The sequence below is a fragment of the Streptopelia decaocto genome (genome assembly GCF_964273445.1).
Source record: "Streptopelia decaocto genome assembly, chromosome: 1".
Classification (NCBI taxonomy): Eukaryota; Metazoa; Chordata; class Aves; order Columbiformes; family Columbidae; genus Streptopelia; species Streptopelia decaocto.
Genome location: NC_138663.1, coordinates 38,916,454 through 38,937,826, shown reverse-complemented (window position 1 = coordinate 38,937,826; position 21,373 = coordinate 38,916,454). Strand labels below are relative to the sequence as shown.

General features: G+C 49.9%; 2 protein-coding genes across 3 annotated transcripts; both read left to right on the top strand.

The window, feature by feature from the left end:
• Positions 1–2,528: 2,528 nt before the first annotated feature.
• Positions 2,529–11,963, top strand: RAC2 (Rac family small GTPase 2). 2 transcript variants are annotated; one of them, XM_082051723.1, is made up of 7 exons: positions 2,529–2,716; positions 5,621–5,692; positions 7,407–7,524; positions 9,157–9,219; positions 9,380–9,539; positions 10,788–10,922; positions 11,432–11,646. In XM_082051723.1, the coding sequence occupies exons 1-6, from the start codon at positions 2,682–2,684 to the stop codon at positions 10,916–10,918; spliced, it is 579 nt and encodes a 192-aa protein (XP_081907849.1). In that variant the 5' UTR covers positions 2,529–2,681; the 3' UTR covers positions 10,919–10,922; positions 11,432–11,646. The 2 variants fall into 2 exon arrangements, with proteins under 2 accessions (XP_081907849.1, XP_081907848.1); XM_082051722.1 differs by lacking the exon at positions 11,432–11,646 and adding an exon at positions 11,701–11,963 and having other exon boundaries at positions 2,530–2,716.
• A 2,973-nt stretch (positions 11,964–14,936) lies between these two features.
• SSTR3 (somatostatin receptor 3) lies at positions 14,937–20,774 on the top strand. The gene is made up of 2 exons (XM_082065644.1): positions 14,937–15,093; positions 18,673–20,774. Exon 2 carries the CDS (start codon positions 18,728–18,730, stop codon positions 19,931–19,933), a length of 1,206 nt encoding a protein of 401 aa, XP_081921770.1. The 5' UTR covers positions 14,937–15,093; positions 18,673–18,727; the 3' UTR covers positions 19,934–20,774.
• Positions 20,775–21,373: the final 599 nt, after the last annotated feature.

Sequence of the window (21,373 nt, the reverse complement as noted above, 5' to 3'; positions counted from 1 at the left end):
TTCTTAAAGCGATTACAGTATGTGTTACTAGAACGTAATATCTGTAATATCCCATTTTTAATAATTTAAATATGATGGAAAGAAAACCCCTAAAGGCCTTTCTATAGATCCCTATCTTCCCTCTGCAGAAGTACTGGCAGAGAAGGAATGTTTATGGATTCACAGCACAGCCCACTGACTTGGACAAGAATTAACTATCCATAGCAGTAACAGGCAATTACCTTTCAAAAGTAACTTGCCCAGAAGGGAGATGAGATATATACCTCCTTGCCAGGAATTCCACAGGTCATTGTTGGCCATACAGAACTACAATGGCTTTGACATGGGGCTCACCTGGACATGGGGTCCCAACATCTGTAACTCCTCCCTGATTGATTTAACTTGTCTTCTTCCACATGCCCTTCCATGCTGCCAGTCTCACAAGACCATATGACAGACTACAAGGACAAAAGGATGCATTAGCATTCAGCAGGTCAGTGGTTCTTGTTCGTCCCTGCCACCATTTCCTACCAAGCCACCGGCCAGCTTTTCAACCAGTCTCCCTTAGTCTGAATCCCATCCCCAGCCCCAGTATCCTCACATGACTGTTACTTTGTCCCAGGTAAGACCCAATATATTCTCCATCTCTCTCCAGATCTTTTCTTATCATCCTCATCCTTCCCACCCTGGGTGTTCACTCTCTGGTTCTTCCTGCCCTGCATCTCCCCAGGCACATAAGGGTTATTGGAATCCTTCAGACAAAAGATCTGGTAAAAACAGAAATGTTCCTTTGGAGAGGTTGATTCCAAATGCAGTTTTACCAATGCCCAGAAAGGGGTTAGTTTCCTGTTTGCCTGTGCCAGGCTGGCTGCCCAACCTAGAGCTCCCTGAATCCCTCAGGACCCTGCCAGCTCCAGCTCCCTGGGCCCTCACTCATCACCCCCATGTCTACCACAGAGAGCTCTCAATGTGTCCGGTTGCCCAGGGAGCTGTAACATTTCTTCTCCGTCCACCAGTAGCATTCTCTAGACCCAGATAAACCTGCCTTCTCTTCCGAGTGAGTCCCTGCCTTCTGGTCCACTATATTTTGCACCTGACTGCCCTTTCCAGTTGCTGCTGCTGCTCTTCTGTTAGCAGCCTTGGTCACTCTCCCTTCTGTCCTTCTCTGACCTGTATTTCTATGGCCCATTCCTGCTCTTGCTTGCAGAGGAGCCAGTGGGTTTCCCTCCTCCCCCTTCCCTACCACCCATAGAGAGAACACCTAGTACAGCTGGTCCCTTTGTGCTTCTGAAATAGCTGCAAGACTTGGAAACACTCCACAGCTGAAGGTTTCTGGGTTGCAGCCAGTGCTGAGTGATGGATGGGAAAGCATCCTCCTGAGCAGGTCAGCTGCAACAGCCTCCCATGGCTGCATCAGTACAAAGGTCACTAACCTTTGGAGAAACACTTTCCCTTAAACTTCCTTCCTTCGGGAACATCCCAGCTGAAAACCCACTGTTGTTGGTCTAACTGGCCTCCTGACAAAGCTTGGAAATTCCAGTTAATTCTGTGTCACTACATCCCTTCTATAAAATGCATCTCTGGCCCATCTACTTATCAGTTCAGGCTGGGGCACACAGATGTGCACACCCATATGCACTTTTACAGGCTTAGCGTTGCATGGGAGGAGAAGGAAGAGGAGACAGACCCTCATTTTGAGTAGGGAAAGGAAGGAGTAGAGGCTCCTGGGATCTTTCTGCTCCTTGATTCTTCTTTCTTAGGGTCATTGCTTCCTTCTCCTTGCTACTTAGCTCTAAAACTCTTATCTTCTGAAGACAAGATGGAAGAGGTCTGGCAGCAGCTCTCACTGGCTACTTTTGCATAGAGGTAAGGGAGAGAGTGGACAGGGAGAAGCTGGTTTGCAGGGGCTCCTCCCATCCACTAGCCTTGGCTCTTATAGTGGAGAGAAAACCGTTCATTGCATCCCTCGATGGTGAACACACAGATTCCCACAATGCTTCTTGGTATAATACTGGTAATCTGAGCAAGTGGGGAAGTGTAGCAGGACATTATCACCACAAGAGAGGAGGGACAGAATGGGCCACGGGGTGGCTGCTGCTTCCCAGAGGCTGCTTAACTTCCTTGTTCAGCCTCCACATTGTTCCCTGTGACATTTTGTCATTGATGCTCAGGGGCACTGGGGAGACTTGAAAAATCTTCATTGCCATTCATCCCTCACCTCATCCCACTTCAGATACCCCTGCATGTTTACACCTCCTCCAAAGTTCGGATGATTAAGAAGGAAAGGGGTAACCTACCACTCCACTTCCTCACTCCCTTCTTCTAACCCTTATTCAGCTCCTTGTAAATGCAGTTTGGTGCCCCCAGCCATTCACTGGGATTGGATGGGAAGGGAGTGGGTGAAACACATGCAGAGAGAAATAAAAATAATTACAGCAGTCACTATCCCAACCGTGAAGTCATGCACGCCCCGCCTTCAGCTAACGGCCTGGCCGCAGAGCTGCTGCTGCGGTGGGAGGGGAGGAGGGACCGGAGGGTGGTTGTGTGACTGAAGTTCCCTCTTCCACTTCCTCCCTTCCTGTAACCTGCTGCTCACGGCAGCACGAGGACTGATACCCCAATTTGCCCATCTCTCCCCACTGTTTGCCTTGGCCTGACTTTCCTTTGCCCCAGGCGCTGTCCTCCACCACGGGTCCAGAGACATGCAAGCCATCAAGTGTGTCGTGGTGGGAGATGGGTAGGTACCCCGCTGCTTTGCTGTGGATGCGGGGAGGGATGGGTGGTGACAAGGGGTGAGAAAAAAGGTGGCTGCTTCAGGGAACGTGCCCAGCTTTGCTTCTAACCTTCTGCAGACTGTGTTCTTTTCCTCCCTTGCTCTTCTCTCCCCCGGGGGAGGGTGTGAAAGAGGGCATTTTGGAGGGCATCTGCAAAAGAGGCATGGAAAGTGGACCAGATCTGTCCCACGCACAGAAGGTGGTGGTGTTGCTGCCAGATTCAACCATGCAACCTGTAGGCAGGAGTTAGATTTAAAACACAAAAGGTGCGAGCACTCTCCTGCAGGTGAACGGCTCCTTGAAAGCCATCTGCTCACTAGAGCTGACTGAGAGAGGGCACAGCACTGTGATCCTGATGAGGTGTCCTCCAGCATCTCTGTGTTCAGCTTTTCTCGGCACATTTTCTCTGTACTGGCGTGTGGGGGACATTGTTTGGCAAGGGGTTTCCGTGGGCACAAGGAGGAGGAGCTCTTTCCACTGAGATAGGCACAAGTATATGCCAGTTTGGGAGCAGGGGGTAACACAACCTTGTTTTTACAATATGATGGCATCACTGCCCCTGTCCCATGATTCCTGGAAATGACCTGATCTAAACCATCAACAAGGAAGCAGCCAGTGCCGCTGGGGGCAGGAGGGATGGGGTAGACAAGGCCTCTTCTTGTCCTGTGGGATGAGTAGATGTAGGGAAGTGAGGGAAGGAGAGTCCACATTTGGCGTGGAGTAGGTTAATTCACTTCCCAGCTGGGATCTGGCCAGAATGTTATCTGGGGCAGCTATCAGGTAGCAGATGAAAAGACATTTGCAGCAGCCCTGCTCCCCACAGTCACTTCCTCCTTCAAAACTCGCCTGGGGAAGATGTCTGCAAACACAACAGTACATGTCAGACATATTCTCAGGGATGGGGAAAGGGACAAGGAAGGGCAGAGCCCCAAAATACCACTGTTACCTCTAAGAAAAGTCCCCTGGAAGCTGCAAGCTAGAGCTGGATGGACAACTTCACTGGGCATCTATCTGTTGCCTTGTTAACTCCCCCAGTTTTCCCCTCACACATTGCACCAACTCTGTAACCCTCCTTAAGGCAGCATTCCCCTCATATCGTGGCTTACCCCACAACACATCCTACTCTCAACCCCTCTGACTGCAACTCCTGTTAAATGTCCTCTGTCCTGTCATTTTGCTTCTCTGTACACTGAGCCTCCCCTCTCACCATCTTGCAACACAGTAGTGGTCCAGTCATTCCCCCATCACTTCAAGCTCTTGGTTTACCCCCCTTCACAACCCTCCCAGCCATATCAGCCATGTCACCCTCCCTCTGCTCGACCTTACTGACTACAGGACCTTCTGTTATTGCTCTGCTAAGCTCCTCGTGTTCCCCCATAGCCTCCTTCTGGTCCCATAGCCCTTCCCACCATGCATTGCTGACCTCTTAACACTCCCTGCATTCAGTCCCAGGAAACTCCTGGTGTCACTAACCTCACCACATCTTTCAACAGCTTTGCCATAACCTTAATTCCTTCACTGACCCTTAATGCTCCTCTCTATTAGCCACACTTATTCAGAACCACCCCTACTTCCATGACTAGCCACCCTGCAGCCCTGTAGATCTCCTGTAGAACTTCAGGGAGCCTCCACAGCCATCCCTCAACATCTCTATTATAAGAGGGAAGCAAGGGAGCTGGGGAAAGAGAAGGGACTGAGGAAGGAGGATCTAAGACAGAGAGGTGGCAGAAGGAAGAAACAAGTGTCAGAGTACACTGAAGAGCTCAGTTTCCTCCTCAGCTGCTCCACAGTGCGGTGACCGAGGCAGGTGCCTTGTGACCAGGGTGAAGACAGCTGAGATGGTCAGAATGTCCCCAGCAGCAGGATTCCAGCCTTCCCCCCAGGAAAGGTGTCTCCTTCACCCTGCCGCTGTGCTCATAGGCTGAGGCAGCAGGTTGCTCTCACCACCTCCATTACACACACACTGTAACAGAAGCATGGCCAGACCCTCCCAGGCCACACAGACCTGAGAAACAGCAGCCCAACAGGAGAAGTATTCTCCTTTCCACACCTGCCCTGGCTGCTTTGTCTTCTTCCAGTTTCTCTCTTCTTCTTCTTTCCCTCATCACAACTTTTGCCTTGCCCACGACACCTTCTCCTCCCCTTGATAGCCTGACTACCCCCTTTCCCACCTCCCTCACACCAATACTCCCCGCACCGTCTGGACTGTGCTGCTACCCTGGCTTATTTTTGCTCACCCTGGCTGCAGTATGGGTGTGGGGAAGACTGAGGAGAAAGGAAACACCAGCTTCTAGCTCAGAAACCCCACCAGCAGCCTCTGTCACCCATGGGGAGAGAAATCTTGCTGGTTGCATATGGCTCTCTCTGCAGATGCTGCTGCAGCTCACCACAGACAAGCAAGACTGGAAGGTGCTGTGGCTAAGTCCAGAAAAGGTGCTACCAGCCCCTGGCCGCAGGAGTGCTGGTGTTCAGGGGCTGTATCTGGCTGGGTTGCTTTGTCATGGCACCCGAATCAATACACCTACCCCGGCTGTGAGCCTACAGCACCATGCACACACCGGAAAATGGGTCCTCACCTCCATCTCAGAGTGGATGTGTTTTAGCTGAGTGATCTCTGTACCATACTGTAAAAACAAGCCTTTGTTCTCGACGAAAACAAACGCTTCTGGGTGACATCCTGTCTTTCTTCCTGCCAGTTGTCTAACTTATGGTTATGTGCTGTTTGGTCCTGTGAATGTGTTTCTGCTTCCAGGGGTCTCTTGACAGGGCTAGGTTAGAGGTGTGGAAGAATTACCCCATCCCCATCTCACCCTAGCAAGCCTACCTGCACTACCATGACTTCCTGCTATTTTTTATTTCTTTTCCAGAGCTGTGGGGAAAACCTGTCTCCTTATCAGCTACACCACCAATGCCTTCCCAGGAGAATACATCCCCACTGTGTGAGTGATACGTAAACAGGTGCTGGGGGGGGTGGGAGGCATGGAAAGCAGCATGCAAAGCCGTGCAGAAACCCCTTGTTGCGCACTCTGAAGGCAGGGTTTCAATTTCCATGCCAGCAGAGGAAGCCTTTGCCAGGTTTGGCAGAGGCTGCCAGACCATCAAAGGTGCCTCTACACTTTGGATCTGTCATCTTTCATCAGAAGCACAAGTGGCTTTATAAAACCCTGGTTAAAATGGGATATTTGGGAGACAGAAAACAAGCCAAGGGTCTATCTGCCAGCAAAGTTTGCAAACAGTAGATGGGGTCCTGCTAGGCAAAACAACCCAGCACCAGGCTACAAAAATCGGACCAGACCCTAGAGAAGACCATTGGCTGGACAGGAGTTCCCACTTCCTTCCTTGTCCAAGGCACCCACTGTCATTGGATTTGGTACCAATAACCCTGATGGTAAGAGTGCAAGATTCAGTTCAGTGCCACAGTAGAAGCACTATGGAATCCAGAACATGTATGCGTGAGGCTGGGAAAGACCTGCAAACTGTCGAAATAAGGAGGGAGCTTAGAGCTGCTTTAGTTTGAGTGGTCAGATGCACTTGTCTCCCTGCAGTGCATGGGGATATGTTTGGGGATGCACACTGCATGAACTCATACTACATCACTGTGCTGTGGAATACAACTACGTGCTCCCTAAGGTGGGAAAAGGAGCTGGGCACAGTGTGTCAGACTGCCAGCTCAGGTTCAGATTCCCTGGGAAGCACAGGTACAGGAAAACCCCAGAGCCTCACTTTTTTCTCCAAACCCATTTGCAATGCATGTTGCAAAAAAGATGGTTTCAGCAGCAGTAACCCACTTCTTCTCAGAAGCTGGTTTGTGGAAAGGCGCCATCCCTTCCTAGCATGTAGCAGTAAAATGGCCACCCATTTTGTGTGTCACACACCATTTCTCCTGTTTGAGACCTGTGTCCGGACATGTGAAAGGGAGGCCATTTTGTGGCCCTGGACTGCATGGCGTATCTTACAATGGCGGTGTATGCCATGAGCACATGCACAAGGTCTTTGCATTGGTTCCTTCCTATCGTTGGTTTCCCTCACCTTAGCCTGAAAAAAAAATACAAAAGCAACAGGAAAGGAAATTTTCTAGGATGAGAGGAGGAACATCTCTATTGATTTAATATCCTTATCTTCCTCTAAGTCTTTGCTCCCAAGCATGCGATCCTGACAGCTGTTCTCCAATATTTCATGCTGGTTGCGAAAGAGTAAGGGGACACACCTTGGCATATTGGCCTCCATTTCAGCAGGGGTGTTGAGGAGGGGTGTTGCAAGGCTCTGAGGGAGATACATAAACATAGCTTCTTCACTTTTAAGAAGAAAGCTGGTGTTTAGAGCACAAAAGAAAGAGGGGCAGGGCTAGAGCAGACACAGTTGTGGGAAGGATACTGTGGAAAGAAGTGGGAAACAAGGATTTATGGATCTGCACACAAGGTGGCAAAGGTGGAGCTGCAGCCAGGTACCTGTCCAGGACAGCTGGGTGATGGGGAGGAGGTTGATGTGGAGTGGGAACTCTGTAAGGTGGAGTTCCACAGGAAACCAGCATCACCCAGGTGAGCTGAGAAAAGGAATCACTTTGCTCTGGAGTGTACCTAGTGAATGTCCCCTACTCTGCTAGAAAGGCTCCCTCTTCTCCATTTTGAGCCATGGCTTGTCTCTGCATTTCAGGTTTGATAACTATTCTGCCAACGTGATGGTTGACAGCAAGCCTGTGAACCTGGGGCTGTGGGATACTGCTGGACAAGAGGACTATGACAGGCTGAGGCCACTCTCTTACCCGCAGACGGTCGGTCACTGTTCCTCCCTCAGATGTGCCTCCTTCCCTCACTGCAAAATCAACATTTGCCATAACACAGTGTCAGGGCTGTTCCCTCCTTTCTCTTTAGTTTACTGAGAATACCTTTGTTGGTATACCAGTGTGCTGAAACTCGAAAAGTAAAAGACATCTAAAGGTATTTTTGACCTCTACCTAAACTTTATTATGAGGATAACTTAGCAAGAAAACTGAGATCTTCGAAGATACTTATGAGCCCAGCTGACACTGATTCCAGTGTGGGACAGATGCATTACCTAGCCCTGGCAAAAAAACAAAAACCAGAAAACAAACAAACAAACAAAAACAACCCACACACCAAAAAACAAACAACCAAAACCCCCAAACACCCCCCCCCAACAACAACCAACCAAACGAAAAAAACAACCAAATAAAAAAGCAACCAACCAAACAAACAAACAAAAAAAACCCAACAAACAAAAAACCCCCCAGTCTCACGAAGCTAATGTGGCTCACGGAATTTAGGATCCACGGCAGGAGCTTCTCACATTTCTGTGAACCACACTATTCTGGCTTCTGCCTTTAAAAGAGATCTGATGTGTGGACACATATTTGATCTACTGATGCCTCAACTAAGCCCACACCTCTAGCAGAACAAGTGGATACCTCTCCTCAGATACTGTATTTACCACTTTTTCAACATGTTGATGAAGTGATTTCAGGGTTTCAAAATCACCTTTCCTAGCAGACGCTGTTCCAAGCAGGCTCTTGGCAAGCTCAGAAAGACTCTGCTGCCTCAGGTCTTGGTCTGAAGGTTGCCATTGCAAGCAAAAGGGCTGGGAACTGAGGATACTACTTGTTTCAGCTAGGTTCAGCCACCTAAGGGTCAGATACTTGGCACAGGCTGCTTGCCTAGGCTCCTTCTACAGTTCGTAACAAGCAGTCACATTTCTCAGCAACATGCTTGCACCCACTCTGGGGCACATACCAAGGATAGGTGGGGGAACTGTTTCCAAGGTACTTGGATGTAATCCAAGGTACTTGCCTCTGATAGTTGTAGAAGTATAGAAATCGATAGCTTGGGCCTGACACCCTTGTTTTAGCTGGGTGAAGTCAGATGAAATAAATGTAACGCTGAAGAGCTGGTTTGGTTTTTAATGGAGGTCTAAATTCTACCACGCCCAGGAGAATTGCTTATGTGGATAACCAAAACTCCACCTCATTTGCATCCTGCGTGTGCGCTTTTTGGGCTGAGCCCAGCTCTGTCTCAACACCAGGCAAAATTGTTCTGGCCTGATAGCTCCCTGGTGTTCTGTGAGAAATGAGCAGGATGCTGTCAGGCCATTTCCCATGAGGATGAGTGTGCCTACCACAAAAACCCCATACTCATAGTTAAACATTTGGCTCTTCTGATAATGGTGGCTATGGTTACCATGAGTCAGGGGAGCAAACATCCTTCTTTCCTCTAGAGGCAATTGGCAGCAGTCAGGACTGTGTTACACTGTGACAGACAGCTTTCCCCAGCATGACCCTCTGCTGCAGAGGGAAGATGCTGCTCAGCCAGCTATTCTCTCCCTTCCCTGCCTCCTGTCATGCAACCCCACACTCTCATCCTAACTCTGCACCACGGTTGTATGCCTACAGGACGTCTTCCTGATCTGCTTCTCCCTTGTCAGCCCGGCATCTTACGAAAACGTCCGTGCTAAGGTGAGACAGAGGTATCCTGGTCCTTAGAGGTTGAGGAGGGTGAGATTGATGGTGCTAGCTATCTTGCTGACATTTTTTCAGGGATGCCTCTTTGTTTCTCTCATGCATGCCCATATGTGTGACCCTTCCTCACATCTTTGCCATTTTGCTCTCTTGCTAGTGGTTCCCCGAGGTGCGGCACCACTGCCCTAGCACGCCCATCATCCTTGTGGGCACAAAGCTGGATCTTCGTGATGACAAGGACACCATTGAGAAGCTGAAGGAGAAGAAGCTGTCGCCCATTACATATCCTCAGGGCCTTGCACTGGCCAAGGAAATCGGTATGTGCTTGGGACAACATCTTGAACCTAGTGGAAGGCAAGAAGCATAAGATATGGTCTTCCCTTCAACCTAATGAGGCTTTCTTAGAGGTATCTCACAGTGAGGGACACAGGGAGACACTTCAAGATTTGTGGAACAAAGTGCACTTGAGGAGGGTCAGGAAGGAGACCTGTTCCTTGAGGAAGATTCAACCCCTCAAGCCTCTGTTTTCTTCCTCTCTTTGGCCACCATCCACCACATACGCACACACAAATATACGCTTGTATATTCCCCTTCCCTTTTACTCTGCTATTTCTATCTGGGCCAATACTCTTCTGTGAAAGCCGCAGCTGCTCTGTGGGCAGAGGCCTCTCCTCCACATCCGGAAAGAGGCGGAAGACTGAGTTTTCTAACATCTCTCAGGAAGAATTGCAACTGCAGCTTCCCGTCCTGCCTCTGACTGCTGGGGCTTGTACATGCAACCCTGGGTACTCATGTCTCACCCCACTATTCACCTCAGGGGCATCAGCTCCCTCCTGTATTGTGGGACAAGCACAAATGCCTGTTCCAGGTAATCTGTCTTCTCAGATGTAGCACACAGAGGCAGCAGAGGGGATGGGAAACACAGCCTGAGGGAAAAGTTTTCCATCAGGAATTCAGAGGAGAGGATGCCTGACCAGGGAACAAAGCCAGCCTCACACAATGGCTCTGCTCTAGCTACAAGGGTGGAGAACAGGTAAACCCTGGTCTCATACAGCTGGCAAGCTTTGCCCTGAAGTCAAGACTGCCTGGATGAGTGAAGTGTGTCCTGACAATGATCAACACCTGAGCCGTGTTTATTCAATTCAGGCAAATCCAAGTGCCTTGCTCTTCAGCACAAGGTTTCTGAGAATTTAGAGGTGCAGAGTCCCAAAAGGGAGGTGCCGCATGATTTGAGATGCCACCAAATGTGCTTGACACTCAAACCCTGAGAAGACACAAGACTTCATCTCAAGATGAGACTGAGGGAGTGTTTAGGTGGTGTGTATATGTTTCAGGACACTGTAAAACAGGCACTGGGGAAGGAGGGTGTTGTGGCTGTAAGATGATGTGAGCCAGAAACCTACCAGTGGTATAGGCACATGCATCTCTTCCTGCTTGATGTGATCTGTAGTATTCCTCCTGCGTGTGTCTCTTTTGAGGACCCTCTGCAGCAGACTCATGGGTACCCCAACTGCCTACCCCAGTTCCCTTCCTCCTCATTACACCACCTGCTTTCCTCCCAACAGACTCTGTGAAATACCTCGAATGCTCGGCTTTGACGCAGCGTGGCCTCAAGACAGTGTTTGACGAGGCCATCCGAGCAGTCCTCTGTCCACAGCCCACCCGGACAAAGAAACGAGTGTGCAGCCTCCTCTAAGCAAGTAAGTCTGAAAGGATCCTGGGGAGTGACACCAGTGGCCCTTTCCTGCTCCCGAAACGTCGCAGCCACTGGGTTCCTATGACCTGCTGTCTCTGGTGGGATGGATCAGCCTCAGAGAGGGAGAGGCAGCAGTCCTGCCTGGGGAAAGGACAGGACATGGTATGGTGGAGTATGTGGATCCCTGAACCATGTCCCCCTCCTTGCTGCCTGCCCATGGGCAGGTTTTCCCCTCACCTCCTGGTGCATGGTCACTCAGGATTTTCCACTTCTGCCCTCACAGAGAACTGTCTGTCACCTTCTGCCACAAAGGGAACTGTGTCCAAGCTGCCCTGGGGATGACCTGCTATGAGAGCTGTGAAGCCACAGCCCTTGTCTAAGGAAAAAGAAAAAAGGAAAAAAAAAAAAAGGGGGGGGGGAAAAAAAAAGCTGTTCCTTATTCATAGTAGTTGCCTAATGGCCCTTCCTCTTACCAGGCCCCCCTCACCTCCAGGGTGAGCTGTTCATTGGCAGGCACCAGCTTCTCCCCCAGGTTTCCTTTACTCCTCCTGTTGTACCCACCTGCCCTTCCCCTTCAACTCAAGGCAGGAGAGGGAGGAGAGATGCTTCAGGAGAGAGGCTTCAGGATGAGAGGCAAAGCTGGCCAGAACCTGATGAGAGAGTGGGAGCTTTCTAGCTGGGACCCTGCCCCTTCGTTCTCCCACTACCACCAGGACAGAGGGAGGGAGAGCAAGAAAATAGCCGAGATGTTTTCATGAGCTCTGTGATGTTTTTGGCTACAGATTCCGGCCCCATCCCGATGCCAGACTCTGCCCAGCACCCAGGAGAGCAATGGCTCCAGCATTCTGGAGCTCAGTACTTTGTGGCAGTCACCGCGCTTTTTACTTCTGCTGGCTTGAAAGACTCTTGTGGGTCTGTAGCACTGGTTTATCCGTTTGCACAACTTCCCCACACTCTCCCCACCCCAGCTGCCCCTTCCCTTCCCCACCAACCCCCCAGTTTACAACATAGTGAATAAGACCAAATAAACAGACCATATTCTTGCCATGTCTGTGATGTGTTACACCCTGGGGAGACACAGCCCTGAACAGTGAGCAACAGGACAGCTGGGTTGGAGGCACCTGCCAGCTGTGACAACCCAGACAGAGTTTGGTATCGGGAAGCCCCAACCACTATAAGATGAAGAGATGAGGCCTGATTCATGCACTGAGTTGCTATGTTCTCAGCTGAGTCCCCTGCAGTCCTCAGAAAGGTACAAATATCATGTGCCAGCCAAAGATACCTCAGCTTTTGCACTTCTCCCTTTCAGCCTCCATATGTTAGAAGGAGAAGTTGTCTCCCCTGGAGGACACACAGAGGATGAGATGCAGGCTTTGGGAGGGGACACACGGGCCCAGACTTCTCTCCCTGGGGACTGCCCCTGCAGATTGCTGGGGACACCTTTTCACCAAAACATTTCTGCATTAACGCTCCTAAGCTCACGTCACAGTCAGTCATAGCAGTACCAGCACTCACACTGCCAGGCACAGGCAGAGCGAGAATAGGAAGGGGGAGGGTGGGGAAAAAAAATAAAAGAGCAAGGAATGAGTCACCAGTCCAGACAAATTGCCTCTAAGTCACTAAAATTAAGCAGAAGAGAGTGGTCCCAGTGGTACTATGGATCTGGCAGCTGTGAGCACCTGCCTTCCTGATGCATTGCAGGGACTTGAGAGGAAGAAGTGTTACAGGGTGGCTGCTACTGACACAGCTCGTGGGTGGGAGGAGGGCTCAGGGTGTAATGATTGGCACCGAAAAATCCTGCAGTCCTAGAAGGGCATAAAGAAACTGTGAAGTTGAGCCAGCTTGCCACTCCCCGATGCAGCACCGCTTCTGAGTTTCAAAGGCTGCTTCCTGCACTGAGGAAGTGCATGGCTAGCATCAGCAACAACCCACAACAGTGAAGCCCCTCTCATAGCCTGCTGCCAGGGAAATTTCTGAAAATTCAGTTCACAGCAAGATCTGAGTAAGGCAGTTAATTCAGTGATGTGACATATTACCCACTGATAACATCCAGATCTACCCTGGAGGACATGCTGTGGTAGCGAGCTCCACAAATGTCTGCACTGCTGCTCGATGAATTGCCCAAGCCACATCCAAATATAATGTAAATTGTGTCAACCTAAGTCCAGAAGAACATATGTGAGCATATACCTGTAGAAGGGCAAGGGGCACAAAGCCCTTAAGACTGGGATCTAGCCTCCCTTAAACATATAAAACATTACTCAAACCAATTCATTTCCAGTGCATTATTACTTCCTTTCCAGTTTCCAAGTCTCAGCCTTTTCCTTCTCAGTATGCCCTGTCCTGTGTCACATACAGCAATGCAGAGAGGCTCACCACTTGCATAGAAGAAAATTCATATATCTGCTACCCGTGAAAGTGCACAGGCTGAGCTCTCCTTCCAACACAATTCAAACAGGTTGTGCAACCCTGTTGGAGCTGAGGCAGAGAATAGAGCTGGACTCTGAGCACTGAAGAAGTGAGCTGCAGTTGTGGCCCTATGACTGAGCTTACACCAACAAGTCCTGCAAGGTGCAAATGGCCCAGATAGAGCTCTGCTGTTGCATGGCTCTGTTACTTCTAAAATATGAGCTCAGGGACTCGTATGCTGCTGCTGCAGATACCTGTCCTGCTGTGACAAGGACAGCCACTGGGTGCTGCCCATGCCATTCCTTCTCCACTGACGCCTCATCTCTCCTGCGTATCTTCAGACATTGCTGTGGCTGAGATCTAGGCTGAGGTTTTCTGACAGCTTTGAAGCCCCATACTGCCTTCACCTGTTCACCTTTCGGCAGCACTGGCTGGACATAAAATTCCTGACAGGTTTGGAAGGCCAGGTTTTAGACCCTGGCTATGTTCTGCTCACAGAGATACTCCCTACTTCTTTTAAGTCTGGAATCGGTCCTAGGAGCTCAAATGCTCATAGCAGCAGTGCCAAATGTCAAGATCTGGGTGACTGCATAGCACAAGTAGTACCACTGATGCTGGCTGCAGGACAGGGAAGGGGATGAGGACCACAGGAAAGCCATTTGTCCAGGGAATGGGATGGGGAAATCCTAATTTCCTTCCTGGGAAAACTGCTCACACAAAGGAGCTTCATTTCTTGCCCTGCACATTTCTTCTGGGTCCACTCCTTGCAGCAGACAATAAATTTGGTAGGAGACTTTGGGGCTGTTAAACTGGAGCTTTTTTCCTAAAGGTGGTGCAAAAAACATGAGATTGTGTGTCGAGCCAGGAGAGAGAGTTGAGACAGACAGACCTCGTAATAGCCTATCTGCCTTTTGCACCATCCACGTGGAGGTGCTCATGGGGAAGAGCAGAAGGGAGAAGGGTTTGTGTGCTCAGTATCAATCCCGGTTTCTGAGCATCTTGACAGCCAGAAGGCTTTGCCGTGTCCCTGCAGCTCTGAGCAGCACCGGTCCTGCACGCAGGATCCTCGAAACACGGAGCCGGTGAGCCGAGCGGAGCACCACCCCCCGCCCCGCCACGCCGCTCTCCCACCGCACGGCTGCTCTCTGCATCCCTCTCTCCCTCTCCACTGTCCTCAGCCTCTTTTACCCCACTCCCCATCCTTCCATCCTCCGTTCCTCTACGCTCCCCGTCTTCTATTGCCCCTCTCCTGCACTCCCCCCCACCTCTTTTATTCTCCATCCCGTCACTCCCCCCGCTCCTCTCCCTTTTCCTGCCCTATCGTCCATCCCCCGCTTCTGCTTCTTCTGCCGGTGTTTCCGTGCGTGGCGGCGATTGGCTGCTGGTATCCGTGCCCCCCGGTAGCCACCGCTCTGCTCCGGTTGCCCCGGCCCGGCGGACGCGCCCCCTCTCCCTCAGATGGCGAGGGGACCGCGGGGCAGGGACCGGCCGGCCCGAGGGTGAGGGACCGCGCAGCCCCGGGCGGACGCCAGCCCGGCCACCGGCCACCTGCGGGGCACGGGAGTGGGCCCCAGTCCCACGCCAGTCACGGAGAAGGGGGCGATGGGCAGGTCAAGGAAGAAGGACTTGCGTCCCCGGTAGTGCGTGGCGGGACCTGCTCCCTCCTGGGACTGCTTTCCTCAATTGCTCTTAAAGAAAGGGGAAGGGGAAAAATATGACACGGATTCTCCTGGTGAATCAGAGGAAAATGTACATCCCAACGACACGTAAGTACCAGGCAGCTCTGCCTGCTCTTCCCAGATGTCTCCCGCGCGCATGAGTCCATGCAGAAGTTGACTCTGCAGTCCCAGAGAAGGAAATCTGCAGGGGCAGTCCTGAGCTAGGACAGGGCCATGGGAAACAAGGTGGACAGGAGGGGAGGGTGGCAAGAAGGTTGCAGGTTCCTGGACTCTCTGGTCCCTTGCAGCTTTTATTCCTGCTTTGTAAGCAGGTCTATATTCAGCTCTTAGCATCCACCTCCTCCTCTCATGCAATGCAGAAATATATACTTCTTTTTTTCTCCCCTAAAGAAACAGGGGCACCAACTTACCTTCTTCCCTCTGCTCTCCACATATAGGGACCAGGTATATTCTGGCAGCACCTGTTAGGGGATCTCAAGCACCTTGCAACAGGTGTTCTCCTCATCAATGGTAACAGACCCCAAGCAGATGCCAACACATTATAAAAGTCTGAGGCAAACCAATTCCTGCCTATGCACGCGCTGCCGAAGCAGCATCAGAGTGGATCCAATCCAGATGAAGCACTGGTGTCCAGTCGTCATTCTGTCAAACTAGCCAAAATATGTGATATGGTGTTTGAGTTGGTATATGGTACTTGACAAAGTTAAAATGGGACAGGCAGACCATGCCTGCTTAAAGATGAAGTTTCTTCACTACAGCTCTCTGAGCAGGAGAATGAGTTTATAGTGAAATAGTACTCTATTGCATGCCTTGGCATTTTTTATAGGGCTTTTGAAACCCTGAAGCTGGGTTTACTGTATTGCTAAGCCACAGCCTGAGCAATCATCTTTGAGGTCTAGACGCCAGATACTTCCCCATATGCTCTTCAACCCCAGCACGTATGTCCCCATCCATATTTGATTTTTGTGTAGTTCTCTGTCCAAATACTTCTTTTTTGGAAATTTGTTTGCATGCAGGAGGAACATCCAAAGTGATTCCTAACTATGTCCCCACCTTACAGAGGATCATCACTTTGTGAACATACTGTTCTGGTCTCTGCCACCCTTTGCAGCCAACTTTGTCCCCAGAGCAGCCATCACCCTCCCCTTTCCTCCAACAAGTGACTTTTGTCACTGGAACAACACTGGAAAAATACATCAGAGAAAAGATCCTTGAGTTTAGAAATAGAGTTTTGAATAACTTCCTACTCTGACCATTCATTGCAGCTACTCATGATGTGTGGGACAGCCCTGAGAGGTGGGCTTCTATCAGGACAGTATGTCACAGCCCAAGGCATTTGAAAATAAAGAGTCTAAACAATTCCAGTCCTTCAAAGTATATTTAACTATAACAGGAAACATTTATGCAATAACCTGTAGAAGTGGCCTTAAGACATAGTTGCCCAATTGTGGTTTTCGGGGTCTATCAGATGAGGTTCTTTCAGCATAAGATTTGATACACCTGTGGAATCTGCTGGATTTGCCTATCTGATGTCCAAGGAATCCATCCAAAGCTCAGATCTCCCCTAAGGTTTTCAGAAGCTGGAGTGACATTGTCGAGGGTTAAGATTGTGGGGTGACAATAAAACCCTGGCAGATGTATTGTTAACCCCCTCTCCCCCCCCACTTCCCCCTTTTTGCCCCTCCCTCTCCCCCCTTCCCACTAAGGACAGGCAATTGGGAGGAAAAGAAGGACAGAGAGAAGAGAGTTGGAAAAATTAACAATGTTTTACTAATGCTACTAATAAGAATAGAGAAAATAATACAAAATATACAAAACCCATCTTGAAAGTCTCAGCAACTGCAGAGCCGGCACCCAAAGTCCTGGATTGGACTCTGCAGCCAACCGGAGCTGGATTCAGTCTCTCACTAGGCCTCAGTTCGCAGGGACGACTAGCAAGGTCCTCTCCTAATGTCGGCCATAAGCAGCAGGGAAAAAGGGAAAAGGGCAAAAGGCAAAAAGGCAAAGGGAAAAAGGACGAGATCCTCGTGATCTCCCACATTTATATGAAGTATTCACGTGAACGGAATGTTATACACAGTTGGTCAGTTTCTTGGTCGCAGGTTTCTCGCCCCTCTCCCGAGATGTCCATCCATGCTTATCAATAAGTTTGCATTCCATTGCTAGGTTTACCAAAACATGTGTCTGGTTCTCCAGGAAAATGCAGTTAATATGAAGGCTTTAGCTGACAGGCAAATTCACTAAAAGAGAAACTTGTTTTTAACAAAACCGGGACAGACATCTACAAAAAAGAATAAATGCTGTAATATCAAGATGTGTGAACAAAGTTGTGGTGCTACAGAAAATTGCACCTGGGAGAAAAGTCTCTGGAGTGTTTCTGGCCTCCCAAAAGTAGTTAATATTGGGAGTCCTTTCTTTTGAGATCCTCAGGTTTTATTTCAATAACACAGAAGCTTCAGAGCCCTAAGAGGTTTGTTAGGATGGGTAAAAGAGAGCCTCAGGGTCCCTGGGCTCTTCCACCAAGTCATCCTCACTTCCGAGGAGCTAGTTCATCAAAAGAGTGACCCTGCCAGTCCATAATTCCAGAAAATTTTGCCATAGCCCAGCTGATCCTGAAAGCATCACAAACCTCCCCCACATAAGCTTTGCCAGGATGTCTCTGCTCTGCATTATATGCTGGACTCTGTCACACACATATCTGGAGCCCTGACAAAAAACAAAAGGCACATCCTTCCCTTTTCTGTCTCTTCTCTCCCTGCAGCTTCTCACCCAGTGTCAGCAGCGAGCTGTTGGAGAGTGGAAACCTTGTTTGTTCAAGGCTTTCTCTGAGTGAGCTGAGCACTGTTTCCATGCCAAACCCTGACGTGATGGGCAATTGGGCACCTCAGATTAGGAGGGCTGGGACACTGTTTTGGTATTGCAAACAGCTGGGGCGGGCAGAGCTTCTTACATTAGCAGTGTGTTGCAAGGTGCAGAAGGAGAGAGAAAAAAGAGAAAGAGACAAGAGAGAGATCTGGACTGGCCTCTTTTTGTGTACCCAGAATAATCTGGGTTTTCCTTTACTCTCAAACTGACATAACACAAACCAGCTGCCTTTCAGCTCAGGTGTTGAGCTCAGCCTCTGGGTTTGGATTGAGAGTGGAGGTGCTTTTGTTTCTGCTGGTGGGGCTAACAACCCCATAACCTGCCCAGTCCAAAAAGAGCTTCAGCAGTCAAGAGGATACTCAGTGAATGGGGGAGCCAGAGTTGAAATGGCATTTTGTCACTGGATGCTCTTCCCTCTTTTGTTTGTAAGGCACCTGCCATTCATAAATAAGAATCAGCCCCCTGGTGACTATGTCCTCAGTATTGGAGCCATTAGCAGAACATGAAAAATTTCCCTGTCCCTATCGTAGTCCGTGGTTCTTTACCCAGAGGATCTTTCACTAGGGGAGAGGATCCACTGGCCCACATTGAGCCACAACCATACTCACTGTGCCTCCCAGGTCTAGATGCAGTCAATATTGTCCTACATCTTTCAGGGCTGCCAGCATCTTCAAATTCACCGTGACTTCCCATGCCTGTCCATACCTACACACAATTAATGTGGAGATTTTACCTGTGACTTGTCCAGCTGACATGTCCCCAGTATCAATGGCTTTTTTTGTCTCTTCTTCTCACCTCCAGATTGGTAACTGATCCTGCAAGGACACTATCTCCCACCGTCTTCCCTGCCTTTGCTATGGACGCTTCTGCTTTCAGCCTCCCCACACCGGCAGTGTCAGAGGAGAAGAATGTCTCTGGCAGCTGGGCAGGCTTCACCACTCCCAATGGCTCCACCACCGCCAGCCCTGGTGTGGTTGTCAGCGGTGTCCTCATCCCCCTGGTCTACCTCGTTGTCTGCGTGGTGGGGCTGATTGGGAATTCTCTGGTCATTTATGTGGTCCTGCGTCACTCTGTGAGCGAGTCGGTGACTAATGTCTATATCTTGAATCTGGCTCTAGCTGATGAGCTTTTCATGCTGGGCCTGCCCTTTCTGGCTGCACAAAATGCCCTGTCCTACTGGCCATTTGGGTCTTTCATGTGCCGCTTGGTGATGGCTGTGGATGCCATCAACCAGTTCACCAGCATCTTCTGCCTGACAGTGATGAGTGTTGATCGCTACCTGGCCGTGGTCCACCCAGGGAAGTCCTCCAAATGGCGGACTGCACGGGTGGCCAAGGCTGTGAGTGCAACTGTGTGGGTGCTCTCTTCCGTGGTGGTACTGCCGGTGGTGGTCTTCTCAAATGTCCCCTTAGGGATGAGCACATGCCATATTCAGTGGCCAGAGCCTGCCTCAGTGTGGAGAGCTGGCTTCATTGTCTACACTGCCACCCTGGGGTTCTTTGGGCCACTGCTGGTGATTTGTCTCTGCTACCTTCTTATTGTTGTGAAGGTACGTTCCTCTGGCAGGCGGGTGAGGGCTCTGTCCTCCAAGCACAAGCTTTCAGAGCGCAGGGTGACTCGCATGGTGGTGGCTGTTGTGGCTGTCTTCGTCCTTTGCTGGCTCCCCTTCTATGTCCTCAACATAATCAATGTCGTCTGCCCACTGCCAGAGGAGCCATCCCTCTTTGGTGTCTACTTCCTCGTGGTGGTGCTGCCATACGCCAACAGCTGTGCCAATCCTATCATCTATGGCTTCCTCTCCTACCGCTTCAAGCAGGGCTTCCGCAGGGCCATCCTCAGGCCGTCCCGCCGAGTCCAGAGCCAGGAGGTACCAGCATGTCCCCCAGAGAAGACTGATGATGAAAGGGAAGAAGGTGAGATCAGCAAGATCACCCAGAATGGTAATGACAGGCAGGAACACCCTCTAAGCAGTAGGGAAGGAGAAAGCAATGAGCAAAAAACACTCCCCGAGGAGCCTGTGGGGTGTGAAAACAGCAACAACTTGCATGTCAGTTATTTATGATGAAAAGGATGGTGCAGGGGAAAGAGATATTGGGATCCCCTTCGCCCTCTGTGATTTACCACCTCAAAGGTGATGGGAGAGGTTGATACAAGAGAATATTCAAGGCCAAAACTCCGCTTAAAGATCAATAGGGCTCCATGAGCTTCGGAAATAAGCAAGGCACTGTTCTTGGCTTTGGAAGGGACACCTGCAGTTCGTGTGGTACCAGGTAAAGGAAGGACTGGATCCAGGGAGAGCTGAAGATATAATGGGCACTGAAGATATAATGAGAGCAAGGTGAGCCCTAGATTGCAGGATCCATCCTTAAATCATCCAGCTGCAGAGGGCATCAGCTGCCACCTGACTGTGGCACCTCAAGGAAGTCCTTAAAATGGCATATACGACATGTGCCATTGAAGATCTCGAATAGGCATCCCAGTGCTTTGGTTATCTTCCTTATAAACATGAGAAGCAGTTTACCCTAAAGGAAGAACAGGAAGAAAAATGTCTGGAGCTAAGACATGCCAGCTTCTCTCCAATAAGTCTTGGGGACAATTTCCCTATCCATGCTGGTCCTGGTTGGAGACCACTCTGACTGGTCAAAGCCTCCTCTTTCTTTCCAAGGCTTTCATGCACTCTGGGCAGGCTGATGAGACTTGCCTGGGAAAACAAATGGGACAATTCTTTCCTGAACCTCACACTCTTCAGGGTTTTCCTGGTGCCTCTGCACCCCGGTGGAAGGTGTAACAAGGGTAGAGAAGAAGACAATGAGGCATAGGTTGGAGGCAGGGTTTCTTACAAGCTGAAATGCCCTTCACCTTTTCCTCTCCCTAAGCCTTACTGTGAATAAAAAAAAGAGCCTTTGCACTTAAAAGGCCATCTGGGCAGAACCATTCTGTTTGTTTAGGGGAGGGAGGGTACCATAGATTTGGCTCTCCTGAGAAGACACAATGTCTTTGAGATGAGTTGGTCTTTGGACGGAGTAATGTTTAGCTGGTACAGGAGATCAAGGATGGGGGCAGAGAGCAGAGGGAGGTTGTGGGATCTCCAGTGTGTGAATTAATTTGTCTTATGGGAAATAATACGGTACTTGGCTCAGGATGGAGAAGAAATGATGTGTCTACATGTGTACAAAGGTGGCTGTATGCAAAGGTTGATCACTAGACTGTATGAATGGCTGAACATGGTCAGATGTGGAGGAGCCAGTGCTGATGGGAGTTGTGTGTGGGTTGGACACTGATGCCAATCTGTGTGTGGCTGTGGGATGTTCATAAATGTGTACAAATGTAGACAAGGGGGTATGTGTATGTATAAGCATATATGAATACAGACAAGGAAGTGTTTTTATGTAATTGTGGGACATCTAAGCATAGGTATGGTTGTGGCAGCACACAGGTACATATGGGAATATGTGCACGTGTGAGTGCTTGGGTAAGGATGTGTGTTGCTGTGAGTGGTGGA